The following is an 18,947-nucleotide window of genomic DNA, read 5'->3' as shown; positions in this document are numbered from 1 at the left end:
CTAAGCCATCTGGGCCCAGCTTGGAATTACTCTGAAGGGTCATTCTAGGTCCAGAGCTTCCCTGGAGTTGTGCAAGATTGTCGTTGGACCTCCATCTCACCTTGACTTCTCTCTCTGCCCATCCTGCTTTGTTTCCCACCCATCCCCACCCCATGCCCCCACCACGTTCCTCAGATGTTGATCATAAGAGCACTCCTTTGTGAACATCCTGTATGCTAAATTCCATTTCAGAGTCTGTTTACTCAGGAGCCCAACCTGCAATATGGCCTATTTCTAAATACACCAAACCAGACATCACTCTAATTTGTTAGCCTTCACTTTACCCAGTCTATTCCATTTCTGTAAATAGCACCTCCGTTCATTCCACAAATAGTTTCTGAGCACCTATGATACGTCAGTCATTGTGCAGGGAATGGTGATGTGTTGCTGACCTGGCAAATATAACCCTGCCCTCGTGGAGCCTACCTCGCAGCGAGGAAGAAAGACCGTGAACAAATCATTACCAGTGTAACAAGTATTTCAAAAGTGAATGTGTAAGGTATCATATACAGACAGCCATGACGTAAAGACGGGATTTGGAGTCAAAAGATCTTAGCAGTGCCACTTAATAACTCTGTGAATGTGGGCAAGTCACTTACTTTCTCTAAACAGCAATTTCCTCATTTAAAAAACAGGTACATAATCCCTCAACTACTTAAAAAGAAATTGTTCTATCTAGTGAAATCATCTATCTGTAAGTAATTGGAATATTAAAGGGCTCTAAGAACTTAGCTGAACGTGCCTTCTATCCTAAACTGTGAGTTCTTCCCAAAGGTCAGAAATTATGTTTTCCTCAACTTTGTAGTAATAGTGTTTTACCTAAAACAGTTCACAAATTAGAATATCACTTTCCCTGTTTATGCCAGGTAACAGAGTACACAGTCCTCAAAATATATTGAAAACAATACAGGCAATTGGAACCTGAATTTTTTACAAAAATAATATTAAAGCTATAAAATAACTTTGAAAACTTTAATAAAATTTCAAATACAGCAAACATCTATGTGGAAATTCAAAGCAAAGATTTCTTTTTTCCAGGTCTAGTGAGGTATAATTGATGACTGAAAATTGTATATATTTAAGTATACAACCTGATAACCTCGATATCTGTGTACATTGTGTAATATTCACCACAGCCAGGTCAGTCAACATACCCATCACCTCACACCTAACTAATGTAAAGGCTTTTAGGAAAAATTTGTTAAATAACACAATCTCCGATACTCTGGTTATCTACTATATATCTTTTGGCAGGAAATCTTATCTCTTTACCTTTCTTTTTCCCAGACCAAATTAAAATGGTATGCTTTAAAACTTAAGGGTATTAACACTTTCCCAGCTGGATGTATATTCCTTGCTTCTGCCTGACCTAATGAAATCTTTTGCCACAAGTTTTTAAACCATTCAACGATTGATAAATTCTCTATATACGAAAGTATTTCTAGCACTTACCAATTGATAAGGCTCATAAGTGATTTTTAAACTGAGTATTGTGAACATGCTTACTACTTAGATGCCTCAGAAACATCTCTGGGTATATAGTATATATAGGTTTTACTAAGTTTTCTCATTTTTCCATCTAAGACTATGTATAGTCCCCAGTTAAACATCTCCTTTGCAAGCCTGCCTTAGTTTTTTGGACTGGCAGTGTTTAGTTCTTACTTAGTTTTTACAATATATCCACTTCATATATATTCGTTGTAATTTTTATAACTATGTTTTAGAATATCTCCCCTACTTATGATCAGTCTTATAACATTACATAATAAAACATTTTAATCAAATAAGTCACTTTGATGAATCCTTACACCGTTTTCTTAGTATATGACCTCTTTTATTTTTTCCTTATAGTTAATTTGCTGTTTTCTTGATTGATGAAGTTTTTCAGACTGTTGTCTTTTTTCTCTCATTTTATGTTTTTGTAAAGCACTGGTCTTCTTTTTCAGTCCCCAGATTATCGCTTAATATTTGTTTGTTTGTTTCTTTTCTTTTTCTTTTAAACTTTCCTTACATATGCTTTTTTGTCACTGAAGGAGCCTGCACGTGGCAGCATAGTCCAGGCAGAAAAGGAAAAGGAAGTTATTACTGCTCTCTTCTGGCCGCCTGCAATACTAAATCATAACTTGCCATTCCCTAACTGGTGGCTGGAGACTTATCTTCATAAATACATGTGACCCAAGAAGTTTCAGTTTACATACCCTATCCCTTGGGGTTCTTGCCTGTGGAGAGCCTTTTCCTTCCTGAAATTAGGCAAAGGTTGTAAGAATTGAAGCGAGGGCTTCAAAGCACAGGAAAAGAGAATGTTGTCTTATCCTGTTGCTACAGTGGAGCTCCAGCTGGCCATGTTTACCTACGCAGGGTGTGAAGCTGCGTGTCCATCTGTGAGGGGCTCAGCACAGTGCTCAGGCTTGCCCTTAAATTTTGAACTTAGGAACTTCTGGAAGTCTTTCTTGTATGTTTTCCTACCTGGTTATTTTTATAGTGACAACTGTATAGCTCTTGGGTATATGCTTAAATTGTTAAGCATTGAAACTTCATAAGATTTACCTGTTTGCTTGAGTAACATTTAACTTCTGTTATACTTACAGATACAGTGACCATATAATTTACCATTCAAACTAGAATACTTTTAACAGTGAAAAGAGACACTATTAATAATTATGCCAGGTCCATAGTTATACACCAGGAATGTCCTGGGCTAACTAGAATGTATAGTTATCCTATTTGTACCTAATTATTCTCTTTACGAACGTTTAAGCAAGCCCAAATCACTACATAATTGAGGAGTTGGAGGAGGGGACGTAGTGATTGACACGTAACTGCTACGTGAACTGTGCAGATGTGGATGTCACTGAAGAACATGTAGATACCATATTTAAAAGGAAGGACAGATTTCAGAAATTAAAAATGACTGTCGGGCGCCTGGGTGGCTCAGTTGGTTAAGCGACTGCCTTCGGCTCAGGTCATGATCCTGGAGTCCCGGGATCGAGTCCGCATCGGGCTCCCTGCTCAGCGGGGAGTCTGCTTCTCCCTCTGACCCTCTTCCCTCTCGTGCTCTCTATCTCTCATTCTCTCTCTCTCAAATAAATAAATAAAATCTTTAAAAAAAAAAATGACTGTCAAGGTACTAATGATAGTAGCTGACAATATTGATTGCTCACATGCTTTCTCTCTGTTATCCTTCAGCAATCTTATGAGACGAGTACTACTATTATTCCTATTTTTGTATTCTTATAATGATTAACCAGAAATTAAAATTTAAGGCCATGGAACTCCAAAACTTATGCCTGCTTTTAACTGCAACAATATAGTTCCTTCCTCGGGACATACTTTATATCCCTGTGATTCTCTTTTTGAAAACATCATCAGCTCTACTCCCTCTAGGTAGGACACAGAGTGGTAAGGGGCCTCTTTTGCCAGCTTTGGGCATGGCTAAGCTGTGGCTCCATGTTCTCTTGCTGGCCCACGTAAGTCTGAAAGGGGTCACTGATGGCAGGGAAGTGGTACTGCCACAGGGTGGCTTCAACAATTTGTTTTATTTTTTAAGTGCACAGTGCTATTACAGGTCTAATATTCTGATGACAAAATTTTAAACAAACACAATAATCACCTCTTTCTATTTCTCCTTTATGGACCTGTGTCTTTTGAAAAAACAGTATTTGTCATTAGTGTATCTAAGGTAAGCTGCTGTTACCTTCTACACTGAGAAAGGAGAATGCACAAGTTTACAAATGTGGAGTGTTGGTATTGTGTGTTTTTATGGTATCATCTATTATAATGTGTACTGTGTGCCAAGTCCTCCACTAGTCACTTTATAGTCAGTTCATCTCACAATAACTCCATGATTTGAGTGTATTTACCAGCTCCCTCTGACCTGTGATGAAATTGAGACCCAGAAAAGTTGAAGTAATGCAGTCGAAGTATCATTACCTGAAGTGGCAGAACGGGGATTTGAACCCAGAGAATCTGATTCCAGAGTCCTTGACCCTAACCATGGCATTCCTTATGAAGACTGCTTACATGAAAGCTTCTACTTTCAAAAAAAAAAGGGGGGGGGGAGAGAGAGAGGTGAATGCAGATTAGAAATGTGAACTGTGAGTAGCATGTGAGAACCGAATGTCATACTTGTCTGGATTTCCTGCTGGGCAGTTTAGTCCTCATATTTCATCTACTGAAGTGTATGTATTTCATAGTAATCACCAGAGGTACTTCAAGAGCCTTGGGTGACAGGACCAAGGTTTTAATATTGCGGCAAAAGTGGTATTTGTTTTGTGAATAGCACACTATTGGGATTGACATGTACAAAAGAAGCTTCAAGAAGGCATTGACGGGAAAGACTGTCAAACCCAGTGTCAGCTGATTAGTCATCTTGGCCCAATGTACATTTTCAACCATTGGGCCTGATAGCACACAGGGCATTGTGCCATCAGCCAGGAGATGTACAGGCACAAATGTAAAGTGATGGGAGAGGTTTGTGGTAAAGTATCGTCGTGTATCAGACTGTATAAAAACTACACCCAAGTAGAAGCACTGAGTGTAATTATAATCTGCATGACAAAAAATGTGAAAAAGTACCACCTTTTCATACTTTTCAAAATTTGAAACAACTTAATCTGAAATCTTAACTCTAGGAGCTCTAGAGAGAGCTAATCTATTTATACACACATACACATACACATACATACATATATATGTATATTTTAAAGACATCTCAAACCTCAACCTTGCTATTAACCAGACTGATGATTCATTCATGCTCATGCAGTAGTAATGATCCTCAGATTTATATATGTACACTAGTGTCAGATCCTAATCTGATGGAAATGCATTATTTGATTTTCTTTCAGAATATTCTTTCCTGTACAAGTGATTCACATGCTGTAACCCTCAGAGTGCTTATGTGTAACACATGTCAGAATTTTAAAGGAAGGTGATGACTTTTGCTGATGAAAGACATTACAACATTTCCCTCAGAAACATGTTTAAAACATATTATACATACTAATATAGATATGGGCTTGTATGCACATATATACATACCTACCCCCAACCCACACTGGCTTCTTTCAGGAGGGCCCCTTGGGCTTTAAAATCTAAGACGATTTATTCTGAGTGCTACATCTGCTGGGCCACAAGTATGGAAAAATGAAATTACTCGCTTCTTTTAGGTTAGGGTAAAGACAAACCCAATGCAGGGTTCACTTCTTTAGGTTGAGAGTATTGAACCTAGTATTGGGTTGGATTCATAATTTCCAAAACCCAAGACCCTCAACTAGAGATATGAACTACCTCCAAAGGCTCATGGCAGAGTATCCCCATAACATCACTATCTCCCTGCCTTCGGAAGCTTATCTTCTAAGCTAAGACAAGAGGATAGCAAATTTTTAACTTAATTTAGTGGAAGTAAAAGAGTCTTTGTGTTTTCCTTTTCTAAAAGTAGCTCATGATAGACTTGGAGAGGAAATGAACTGGGGGCACCTGGCTGGCTCAGTCAGTTAAGCATCCTACTCTTGTTTTCGGCTCAGGTCCTGATCTCAGGGTCCTGGAATTAAGCCCCCACTCGGGCTCTGCTGTGCTCAGCGTGGATTCTGCTTCTCCCTCTCCCTCTCCTCCTCTCTCTCTGTCTCTCTCATTCTCTCAAATAAAATCTTTTAAAAAAAGAAAGAACTGAAATAGGTACAGTTCTTAGGGAATTAAGAAACTTCTAGGGGGACATGAGGTATTTGGATTTGGCCAGATACTTTTGTGAAGATAGTAGGCAGGGCTCCATTTGAGGGCCTTGCAGAAAGCATGGTGAGGCAACTTAGGTGGACAGAAATGGTCTATGTAATTTTGGGGGAGAGATGGTAGCAGGAAGGGCTGGCCAGGAGGGCACGTGGAGGGAAGCAAAGGTGGATGCTGCTGACTCTGGCCCTCCCACACCATATCTCTGGTCCCCTGCTTTTCATCTCACCAAATAACTCAGGCTCTGATCAGCTCTCTTATCTTGTTACAGTTAATTAAGGTTTAAAATCTTACTCTGGAAGAAAACATAATACAGGGAGATTTTTTTCCTCTCAACTTCAACTCCCATCAAAAAATTTAATAGTAAGATGAGCCTGCATACAGATGGTATATATTTTGAGTCTGTCCAAAGTACTTCATGTTTATTGGGTTAGTTAAGCTTTTGTCAGACTGGGAACATGCAATGCACAGAAGGAATGCGAGCAGATTAATTGTGTAGAAGCTAAGGTGAGAGGACTATGAAGAGATAGATCGAATTAAGAAGGGGAAACAAAAATACCAGGTGACAGCAGCACATATTTTATATTAAGTCCCAAAGCATCAATATGATTTATGGAAATATGTAGTTTTCCCTCTTATCCTAGACATCATTTTATTTTAGAACTCTAATAATAATTTTTAAATGCTATTGATAGTCTGGTTTTGCACATGACTGATTTCTATCTTGGCGTGATTTTTAGAATTTCAACATTCCTTACTGATATGGATTTGGATTTTTTTAATATTTTTTTAAGTGTCCAAGTCAGGGGCGCCTGGGCGGCTCAGTCGGTTAAGTGTCTGTCTTCCGGTCAGGTCATGATCCCGGAGTCCCAGGATTGAGCCCTGCATTGGGCTCCCCGCTCGGCAGGGAGTGTGTTTCTCCCCCTATTTCTCCCTCTGCCTCTCCCCCGGCTTGTACTCTCTCTCTCTCTCACTGTCTCTCAAATAAATAAATAAAATCTAAAAAAAAATAAATGTTGAAGTTAATGAAATACTGTATTACTGAAATGCTATAAAGAAAAGGGGATTAATCAAATGAGTCATTTGGGTAAGAGTAGTATAATGTATTACTGAGAAATAGACCCCATGTGACACACATGAAAGAACACAGGACTTAAAGGCATGGACAACTCAGAGTTGTGTCATTTTCTATCTGTGTGGCCCTTAACCAGTTTCTCGGCTTCAACCAGGTTCCTCCTCCACAGATGGAAAAAATAATACAAGTTTTGCATACATTTTAATATTATTTCAGAATAAAATAAGAATGATTATGTATTCATCTTGAAATTTGTGAAGAGCTACTCAGATATAAATATTATACACACAAATGAAAACAAAAATATTTTAATTATAATTTTATCAGATATAACTTATCCGATAAACTAAATTTCAGATGTTGATGTCTGGAATAATCAAGCCATGAAACTGAGATGTTGATGTCTGGGATATCAATTTTTTTGTCACTTTTATTCAACTACTGATACCATACTGAAGACATTAAGACAAAAAATGGAAGGTCATTCTTTATTTTTGAAAGATTGGTGTAGGTGTAAAACTGATTTTCTTTGTTTGAAGAGTTTACTTGGCAGGGACTCCATAATTGATTCAAGAATACATGGAGACATTGAAATCCCAGGGTCTTACTATTTTTAGACTAAAATCCCTTTAAAAATCTAATGAAAGCTAAGGGTTCTCTTCCAGAAAGATATTCCTATCATCTACAGACAGAATTTTGCAGGGAATTTCAAAGGGGTTCATATCCATGGATCCTAATAAAAACCACATCTTCACCTTAGATTGACATATAGTAGACTTAGTAGACCTTAGTGATACTAGACTTTAGTAGATTGACTTAGATTGACCTTAGTAGACTAGTGATATGGCCTCCTCCCTTCCAGATTTCTGTGTTTTCCAGATTATTATAGTCTTCTGTTAAAGACTATTGTAGAAGACTATATAGAAGTTTTCCTGCCCAGCTGCACCTCCACCCATTCTATATTCCATCTAGGGTCTGTCTCTTAAACAGTCTTGGTTCCTGCATTCAGTCTACCCCCTGACTGCTGTTCCCCAGCATTCTTTTCTTTTTCTCTCTATGAGAGAGAGAGTGTACACAAGCAGGGGGAGGGGCAAAGGGAGAGGGAGAAGCGGACTCCCCACTGAGCAGGGAGCCCAATGCAGGGCTCAATCCCAGGACTCTGCGATCATGACCTGAGCCAAAAGCAAATGCTTAACTGACTGAACCACCCAGGCGCCCCTTTTCCCCAGCATTCTTAATCAGTGCTCATTCCCAGGGGAGGCAGTAAGAGGGAAGGGCTCTGATCCAAGCTAACAAATACAAGAAGCAGAGGCTTTGGGCAGAAATGGAAACTGCAAGTAGGTTTCAGCAAGGCTAGAATAGAGGTAAATAGTCTGAAAAAGCAAACTGTTAAGATTTTTACCAATTTATAATTCTACCAACCCTAAACAGTCAAATATTTGAAATTCCTTTTTTTTTAAAGATTTATTTAATTTAGAGAGAGAGAGCATGAGAGCAGAAGGGGCAGAAAGAGTGGGAGAGAGAATCTCAAGCAGACTCTGCGCTGAGTGTAGAGCTGGACACAGGGCTCAATCCCAGGACCCTGAGATCGTGACCTGAGCTGAAACCAAAATTTAGACGCTTAATGGACTGCACTACCCAGGTGCCCCAAATATTTGAAATTCTTTGTACAGGGTTCATTTGTAGACAGATCTTCATTGAAATCCTCTAGAATTTGACCATTGTCCACCTCTAATAATATAATATGAAAGTGATTTTTAAACTGTAAAGGACTAGAACAGTGCAAGGAATGTCATGCTGGATTATAACATGATTTGATGTGATGTGAAGAAAAGTTTCACCGCATCACATCCACTGTCTGAAATGTCAGCCAGATGGAAAAACAGACCAAAGGATTTTTTTCTCTTGTAGTCCATCTAACAGCTTTATATTTTTCCAAGTTTGTAAAATTTTATTTCCCAGATTTTTCTGCTTTTGCACTAAATCCTCAGCCTATTCAAGTCTTAATTTGATACCATTTCACAAATGGCTCTCGATATTCTGTGTCTTCAGATACAACCAGCTTACATAAGTCAGTGTAAGTTAACAACAACCACAACAAAATGCCGGGCAAATATTTAAAAATGCAGACGTATTCTTAGAATACCAGAAGAGCATGCTCTTATTTTGTAACTTTAGCAACAATTGCTCTAGATCTCTAAAAGTGTTACTACTTAGAAAATGAGAGTAAGGACATGTACGTTCTTCATGAGCCAGGTGTATTCACTATTGCGGAATTTTGAGTTTTATTATCAAATGTTGGTTTAAATTTTTATATTCTAGTGCCAGCGTGATCCATGACAATCTATTCTTTAAGGTAGCTTCAGTTTTTTATTATCTTTTTTGATTTGAGTAGTGTTGATACACAATGTTTCAGGTGTACAACTTAGTGATTTGACAAGTTTATACATTATGCTGTGCTCAGCACAAGGATAGCTACCATCTGTCCCATTACATCGCTATTACAATACCATTGACTATGTTCCTTATGCTGTGCTTTTTATTCCCATGACTTACTCATTCCATAACTGGAGGCTGTATCTCTCTCCCCTTTGTCCATTTTGCCCGACCCCCCACCCCCTCCCTTCAGTTTGTTCTCTGTATTTATTGTTCTGATTCTGTTTTTTGTTTGTTTATTCATTTTTTTAGATTCCATTTATGAGTGGAATCATTTGGTATTTGGCTTTCTCAGTCTGACTTATTTACTTATTTCACTTAGCATAATACCTTCCAAGTCCATCCGTGTCATCTCAAATGGCACAGTCTCATCCTTTTTTATGGATGACAATCTATTTTTAAAATAAAATCTAGGAGAAGGTAGCAAACTACTTAATAATGAATGTGAAGTATTGAATTAGAGTATTATTTTGTGCTTTTAAAAATATTATTGATATTGCAAGGTGAATTTTTGCAGTAATATTATGATGCTGATAAGCAACATTGATTTCAAGATTTCCACATTTTATAAGCAGAAAACAAAAGGCCCAAATATTTAAGGTGTGGAAATTCTGCTGAAGCAGCATTAATAGTGAGTTAGATTCCCATTAGGTGGTGTTCAGTGAGAGGGGATGTGCATATGCAGGGCTTGAAGAAATTTACAAGAGAGAGAGACATTTTTCATTCAGAATGCCAACAGGCATCATTTGGTAGCATCATTTGGTATCAGAAGCCTGGCTTTCAGTGTTCACTGTATGAGCTATCATCACCACTCAGAATTCTCACTTTTTTCAAATGCAGGAGTATACTTTTGATAGACAATTTAGAGTAATTAATAGCAAATGATAGAGAAATTGCTCTTTTCTAGAGGGAGAAAAGACATTTGATGCAGAGGCATGGCTATGAAATTTAAGGCTACTACATACTGTATTTTTTTTATTTTTTTATTGTTATGTTAATCACCATACATTACATTACTACATACTGTATTTTAAGTGTAATTTTTTATTAAGCTTTCGTCTACTTGTGTCAAATTAGAGTCCCTCATTTTAGCAGATTAAAACCTTTTATGATTCTTTTGATGTGGAACTATAATTTTTCACTTTCTTTATCTTGCAGACCACTGATAAATTCTTCAGTTTCTTCAAGCCACATGTGTCTCTTTTAAATTTTAGAACCATTGAATTATATAGAAACAGCATTCTAAAGAAAGAAGTTAGAATGTAATACTGTAGCTTGCCGACATAAAGAAATATATTAGAAAGCAAAATGATATTGATAGGCTTTGAAGAGAAAGATCTTTGTGGGCATTTAAAACACCAAGGAATTACAAGGCCATGTTGAAGAGCAGGCTAGTTAAATCGGAGAAGTCAAAGCAAGATATCTTTCATTACTGACATGCCAACTACTGAAAAGAAGTAGAAGTTAGTCCTAAGTAGCTAACAGCGAGCCCCGGGTACTAACTTCCCTGAAGCACTGAAATAGGAAGGGGTGGAAGAAAGTTGTAAAAGAAACCCTCAGGGATTCCTCCTTTTTTCCCCTGTGATCCCTTTAATCCTTGAATTGTCAAACCACATGGAAAATAATAGAGCTGCGTAGTTCTGAGACTTAAGTGGTATTATCTTTTTAAAAGAAAATATTAGGTCTTTTCACATCTCTGGACAGGAACAGGGCATGCGTTCGGTGTAGAAAAGAGTAACTTGGAACGAGATGCATGTTGCTTTTTCGCTTTTAATATATTATTATCTATGACTAAGCAGGCTGCACCCAGTAGGGAAAAAAAATTATAGCCAATATTTTATTTTCCTTTTTTAAAACAGATGATTCAACGAGAAGCAGATGTAAAAAGTAAGGTAACTGCTGTGGCGTTGACAGACTCTGTTCACAATGTGTGGCATCAAGAAGCAGGCAAAACGATTCGAGAATGGATGAGAGAGGTGAGACTAGATTTTTTTCAACGCTGAGATGAATGAGTGTGAGCCTTTATATCTTGAGCCCCCACCAACTTGTATCACCTCCCGCCCCCAAACTTCCTTTCTAGAGGCAGAACATTTAGAGAGAGGAGAAAAAAGTAGACATGGTTGAAATAATAATAGAAAACCCTTCTGAAGAACAAATACATTTTTGAAAGCCCTTTTCCCTTTTTTGGGCATTCTGTAGAATGTTAGGTATGCATGCAGTATACAGTAGGAGCTTTGGCTGAAGAAGGTCATGATCTGTTAGGAGGTTATTATTCCCTGCTTTTTAATTTTTCTACAAGCTATTTAGCATTGGTGCTGCTCAGTGACAAGAAAGAAGTTTAAAGTACCATTGGGTCTATCCTTTTCTTGAAAGCTTGTCAGTGCGTGCCGCTCTTAAATGGATTGCCTCACTACTGCCAGTAGGGGGAGAAGTAAAAAGCTGAAATAGTGTTTTGCCAGACCGAACCTGGGGCTTGAGAAATCCAAGGGCTGGTTAGGCCCAGCCTCAGGCTAAGAAAGCTTCTTTTCACCATTCCTAAGGGCTAGTGAGCCTGAAAACTATCATGACTCATTGAACATGCTCCCATTTTTTTTTTAAACTTTCAACCCATTATTTCTTTTACTTTGGTTATAGATGAACAGCTGAAACTTCTTTTTTATTTATATTTCCCTTTCTGATATTATAAGCAATTGACATCATCCATACCATGCTATATCAATGGTTTGGTCAAACCATATATTTCTATAAATGAGAACTAGTTGACCTTCCTGATTTTTCTCCCACTTTTTCTTGATAGAATACCCAGATATTTATCCAGCTGACCTCTCACCATACGTATGGTGGGTAACTTCTAACCAGCCCTTATGGTGCCCTGAAAGGACCAGAGAGTTAATGTTTGGAAAGAGTTTCAAATAAATAGAAGGACTAAGCTGCATAATCCCATAATGGAATAATCATAATATTACCAGTCTGTTTTCACTGTTGTTGTTATTATCCATTAGAAAAAGTACTGGCATCATGCAAAAGTCTAAAATACATTTACTCTATTCCTCATAATGTTATAAATATATAAAAGTAGGCTTTTAATCTGTCCTAAGGTGTTTTCTGACCACATTGCTTTTCATATTTCTCCTTTCACAGTTTTTCTACATCCTTAATTGTCTTTTCCACGGGCCTATTTTTTTTTTCAAGAGAAACACGTAATATGTCACGAGAATACGTAAACAGCACCCAGCATTATGTAAATGCACCTTTTTCCCCACATATAACCAATATGGAATTTAGTATTTGTCCCAAACTAGAAATATCCCTGTTCATCATCTTTGAATTGAGAATTCTCCATGTCTCATTCCAGGTGACAAATATAACAAAATTTATTTAGATTTACTTCTTTTTAAAAGTTTTTATTCAAATTCCAGTTAATTAATGTATAGTATTATATTAGTTTCAGGTGTACAATAGAGTGATTCAGCACTTCCATACATCACCCAATGCTCATCATGACAAGACACTCCTTAATCCCCATCACCTGTTTTCCCCATTCCCCCACCCACCTCCCCCTGGTTACCATCAGTTTGTTCTCTGTAGTAGATTTGCTTCTTTAACCCTTTGTAACTAAGACTGGATTAGATGCCGCCTTCAAAAATTGGAATATATTAATCTGCATTTTTTCATCTGACTGAAATAGGCAATATTGAATTCATCTTAATCAAAGCTCTCATTAATTTCTTTGCAAGCATAGCTTTTATAAATCTTTTTAATATTATATAATTTTATAAATGACCTACTTCTTGAATAGTTCTTTTATTCCCTCAGTTATGCCTGAGGCATGAAACAGCATGAAGAGTTTTTTATTATGACATACCAAAATTGAGACCCCCAACTCAATCACTTACCTAACTGTGTAATCTTGGGTACATTGTTTAATCTCTTTGAGATTCAGTTTTTTCATCTATGAACTCTAATACGTACCTTGCAAATATGGTTGGGAAATAACATATGTAAAGAAACAGCATGGACGTGGGCATTTTAAAGAAGTTTGATAAATCGTAGCTCTCATTGTTGTTACCTGCTTGCCCCCAAGTAACATAAAATATATGGATTGTATTCTTCTGTTTTATGGATTATTTGCATATTCAAAATATCTTACCAAAAGGTAGTAATTCAGAGCAAGGAGTTGGAAGAACTGGGTTTTGATAATGATTCTGGGTTAGTCACTCACTAGGTAAATGAATAACTGAGATCTAACACATACCAGGTACTTATACACTAAGGCTTATTGTCTTGGGAAAGCCACTCCATCATTCTGGGCCTGTTTCATAATTGTGAATTAGAGATAATAATTCCTATTCCATCTACTTCGTGAACTATTATGAGAATCAAAGGTGACAACCAAGAAGAAAATCCCCTGAAAAGCAAATGGAACTGCATAAAAAAATAAAATGCATTGTTAAAGAAAACACTATAATATCCCAGAGATAAAAATTATTAGGTCATTGTTGATGGAGCTTTGAAATTATCCCTGCCCAGAGAGCCTCTCTAAAACAAGAACAGAAAGGGATACTATGGGAGCCTATGCCAGATATCCTTGTAGGACCTCACCTAAATGTGTGACCCCCCCCCCGTAGAGAATTTAGTATGGTTTGGCAAGATAAGAATCTAGTGTTTGTTTCCCAGCACTTAGGATAAAACTCCATCCCCTTTTCTTCATTTTTAGTCTCTGTCCACTCTGCAAGACCCCTTGAAATAATGAAGAACAAACAGTCCTGGGTTCAGTAAATAGAAAGGACTGTTGTCTTGAGCATGAGTGTTGGGAGAAGGATGTGAAAGGGTAACTTTTGTGTCCCTCAGCATCCCACTTCCTACCACCACCTACTCTGGCTTTAGTTGGAATCAGCTCAAAATCTGAGATATTTTGCAACTATGTCAAGAAAAATAACTTAGCTAAACTGTAATGTCCATAAAAATAGTAGTCTGGGCCTCTTAATGATTAGCTCCATTATTTGGCCAAACACCACTTTAAATTTGGGAGTAGGACAAGGTACAAATTGCCCAGTCATTCTTATTATACTGCAAATTAGTAAAACTGCTTTTTGTTTTATAAGCATATTTAAGTTAATGTGATAAAGGTATCAACGTTAACTATTCATCTACTATAAAAAGCTGATTTACTTTTTTTAAAATTTCAGCAATTAGCATACAGAAAGAAGGTTAAGTACTATATTCTTACAGTACTTACATAATTTTAAAATAACGATTTCTTTTAAAGAATGAAGGTCGGGCGCCTGGGTGGCTCAGTTGTCGGGCGTCTGCCTTCGGCTCAGGTCATGATCCCAGGGCCCTGGGATCGGGCCCCACATCGGGCTCCCTGCTCGGCGGGGGGCCTGCTTCTCCCTCTCCCACCCTCCCCTGCTCATGTTCGCTCTCTCGCTGTGTCTCTGTCAAATAAATAAAATCTTAAAAAAAAAAAGAAAAGAAAAGAAAAGAAGGTCAGAGAGGGCTACTTTTGGCAATTACGCTGAGTGAAAACTACTCCCAAGCAAAAGACCAAGGATACAGACTTAACCGTGACTCTTGAGGAGAGGTTAAAAAGTAGCCTAAGGCAGACCCTAAAAGATGTGTCTTCCTCCAGCTCCAGAACTAGAAAGTGGTAAGGGTGGACATGCAGGACATTATGCTAGATGAAATAAAAAACCAGACGCAGAAGGAAAACTACTACATGATCACACCTACACATGGAACCTAAAAAGTTTGAATACGCAGGAAGAGAATAGAACAGTGGTTACCGGTGGGTAGATAGGGAGATGTTGGTGAAAGGTACGAAGTTGCATTGATGAAGGATGCGTAATCTAGATGTATGGCGTGATGACTATAGTCAGCACTGTATTAAATACTAGAAATTGGCCAAGAGAATAGATTTCAGGTTCTTTCACAACACGCGCGCGCGCACACACACACACACACGGTAACTATGTGAGAAAATAATTAATCAACAGCAGTAATCACTTCACAGTGCATATGTGTATCGAATCATCATGTTGTACACCTTAAATCCATAGTTTTGTTTTGTTTGTTTTTAAAGCTGACTGGGTAGATGTCATTTCCTGACATATCCCTGGGCTCTGAAAGTCTCCAGCCAAGCCAGATGCATGGTTCTGTGTAACTGTCATGAACCCTTACCCAGCATCATCAGCTGGGAGTGGCAGTCCCGGAAACACAACCCGGTGAATCCTGGTTGTCCTTGTCTGAGGACACAATGCCTTCCATTTTGAAGCTCTACCTCTAAGGCATTGGTGGATCTCAGACAAATGAAATTAAAATGAGTAAGAACCTAAATTCAACCAGGACAGCAAATATATTTCAAAATACCTTGTATAGGATACCTACTATGTATTTTTTCTCTTTAAACATAGCATACTAAGTTCTAATCTTTTTAATTCATTTCATATCTACACTGAAGTATTGTCAGCCCTTGGTTCAAGGGTCAAGGAGGGCCACTCAGCACTATGGCCTACGGGCACTTCTAGTCTATGTTAATAGTTCCCAACATTTTGGATTTCACAAAGAAGACAATTTATAACCACAAAAAAAAAAAAAAAAACCTGTAAATTCCTAATTTCAGAGTTAAAAGACCTTTAAATTGAGAACACTTAACTTTAAGAAACACTCTCTATATTACACATTTCTTTCCCAAATTCCTGGCTCTGGCCAAGGGCTTCTTTCTGCTTGCTGGTTGGGATGAGGCAGGGCTCCATCTGAGGCTCAAACATGGTCTCTTGATATCTGTAGTATAGCATGCCTTGCTGTCTGCTCAGGGCACCCAAGAATAAGATCTCCAGGGACTGGGAACACACTCCAGCATCTTCTGAATTTAGGTCGGCCTTTTCTAGTCCGCTGCCTCTGTTGCCATCCTGGACACTACGCTAGTGTTCATCTTAGCTGAAGAACTGGGGTGGGGGCAAATTGAGCCACTGAGAGGAGGGATAGAATAAGCATTAGAAAAACAGTAAAAGAGATTTGGTTTTTAAACTATTGAAATGCATCTCAGGATAGGAAGTTGGATTTGATATAATGGAATTTCAGACAGATTGAATTCATGTGTAAGGGCTATAAGTCTTTCTCATATTTCTTTTTACATGTATTTCTCAGCACGTTTATGTTATTTTGTTACACTCTGTCACATGGCAAACATTTTTATCTTGTTCTGTCCTTTTCTCTACATATTTTTCCCAGTGGGATAAAAATGTTACATATACATGTACACACATGTACATGACACTCATCAGACTTATGATATCAAGCCCTTACAATCCTGCACAGGTACTCTGTCATTCCAGAGAACTTTTGGACATATTCACTTTATAGGATGTTTATTTCGATCCTATTTTTATGAGAAATCAAAGCCTAAACATCTGCCTAGATAAAAAGTGAAAATTTCAGAACCATAAATGTTAACCTATCTTTTGCCTTAAATGTTTGAGTTAAAGATGACCTGAATAAAATCCATTTTATTCAGCTTTTTAAAGTCAGTGATAACGAGTTAGAAAATGATTAATCGCCAACATATTGTAATATACTGTCATTTTTATTAATACTAGAAGTATCCTATAAGACGTAGTTTTACATATGTGAAGTGTAGGTGAGCAGTATTAAGACTGACATATCACCTGGGTAATAGCCGACTTTCATCAGATTTGGAGGTACTACTAGGATGAATAATAATTAAAATATACACCTAATCGCTGCCTGTCTGTCGGTAGTGCTAATTGCTGTCTTTGAAGACTGAATTGTTTAAGAGAAAGAGAGAAAAAGAGAAAGTCATTCTTCATTGAAGCTATCTCCCTGTATCATTGGGAGCCTATTTTTAGTACCTATAGAAGTCATGATTTTTGAATTTATTAGGGGCTGTGATGAATGATAAAACAAATCATCCATTTACATATCTTGACACTGCTTTGGAGAATACTTATTTCTTACAAGCAAGTGTCACATTGTATATAAAAGCTGGCTAATTGTGTGCTAATCTTCTGCATTATCTAGAACTCTGTGATGTGGTATTCTATCAATAGTAATATTAATTTTACTTATTTCAAATGTATGAAATAGCTTTCTAAAACCCTATTTCTTTTATAATTTCTGCACTCTCACAGTGTATAATTTTGCATTCAGCCGCTAATTAAGATTAGGAGTGCAAGTTATAGAATACATATTCACTTTAAACCATCAAGCTTTTGTAATACATAAAAATACTAATATTTTATCCATTTTAAATGTAAAAAGAAAGAAAGCATTTAAGAACACTACTAGATGTTGTGTTTGTTTTCATGGGTTTTTTTTTTTTCCACACAGTTCAATAGTTTCATTGATCTACTGTTTCTTACAAAAATCTGCCATGCTTTGTGAACTTCACTTTCTAATCTCATACAGCAACCCTTCCTTTATGTTATTCCTGCTCTCCCTGGTCCCAGAACAGTAGGGTTGCCTTGACAAATCTATTCAAAAGCCATTCCTCAGCCTTTATTGGTGGGGACTGGGGCCTTTGAAATTCTCTCCTCACTGCAACACAGCTGACATCTTCTTCCAGACAGAATGAATTAAGGAAATACAATAAGACACTTGATCTACCAGTCAAGGATCTTTCCACAGTGAGGACGGATTCCATGGTGCACAACCAGGGCAGCAGGCATCTAAAAATACACAATACATGCTTGTTTACCAGAATAGCAATCAGCGATTTTTCCAACATGATTGATAGGATGATTTCTTTTAAAATAAAATCTGTCTAGAAATTCAGTGTGTGTGTGTGTGTTAGAAATTTTTAAAAAGTCATATGAGATTAATCACATTTTTTAAGCCAACCTTTAAATATAGAATTAAAATGTACGGAAAGAATATACATTATTTTTATTTCATTTGTCTGAGTGGCAAGTCATCATTATCCTCAAGATTGATTTTAATATTGAAGGCTTTGTGTCCTCACACACACAGCTACAATTCTCTGGATTGTGTTTCTTTTGAACTACTTGATACAACCTTCACTGAACAAGGTTGAAGTAAAAACTAAAAGAAAGTATATTTAAGGAGTTAACTGCAAAATGTATTTCTTCTAGTATTACAGAGAAAAAGACTATATTTTAAAAATAAAACTGTTCTTTCACATGATCAAATTAGTATTTATTTCCATCTTATGGTTAAAAATGGACGTCCTTTTCAGTTTCCCTTAATTATAATCTTAACCTTTTCTTATAAACATATTACATCATGGTTCACGAAAGGTTACATGACTTCTTAATATCAGCACAGATAATTTGCTGAATTGTCGAAGATAAACTTTCTTCCACAGCCACAGTGGTCATGAATAATACTGTTTATATAAGAAAACTTTTTACAGTGCAAGAAAAATAAATTGGATATACTTCTAGTGGTTGATTATATAGGATAAATTAATCTCTGCTGCCTAAAAAGTTTGTCTTGGTTTAAAAATAGTTCAACAGAAAATTGTCTCTATTGCATTGCAGAATTGTTGTAATTGGGTCTCTAGCTCAGAACCATTAGACACTTCAGTGGAGTCCATGCTGCCCGATTGTCCCCGAGTCTCAGCAGGTATGTGTTTGATGAGAGATGTATGGGTTTTTTTAGGGTGAAAAAACATGGTAATGATATGTGAAATTCT

General features: G+C 37.2%; 1 protein-coding gene across 4 annotated transcripts in view; it reads left to right on the top strand.

Annotated features, from left to right (window-relative positions):
- Nucleotides 1-18,947, top strand: part of ARB2A (ARB2 cotranscriptional regulator A) — a 392,989-nt gene that overhangs the window by 237,556 nt on the left and 136,486 nt on the right. For all 4 annotated transcript variants that reach the window (XM_028089292.2, XM_028089288.2, XM_028089289.2 and 1 more), the window contains 2 exons: nt 11,134-11,250; nt 18,793-18,877. In XM_028089292.2, the coding sequence (XP_027945093.1) occupies nt 11,134-11,250; nt 18,793-18,877 (202 nt within the window). The remainder of the gene's footprint in view (nt 1-11,133; nt 11,251-18,792; nt 18,878-18,947) is intronic.

Source organism: Eumetopias jubatus, unplaced genomic scaffold, assembly GCF_037043125.1.
Source record: "Eumetopias jubatus isolate StellerSeaLion01/CBP00866 unplaced genomic scaffold, mEumJub1_p1.0 scaffold_5, whole genome shotgun sequence".
Taxonomy (NCBI): Eukaryota; Metazoa; Chordata; class Mammalia; order Carnivora; family Otariidae; genus Eumetopias; species Eumetopias jubatus.
This window is presented reverse-complemented; position numbering and strand designations above follow the sequence as displayed.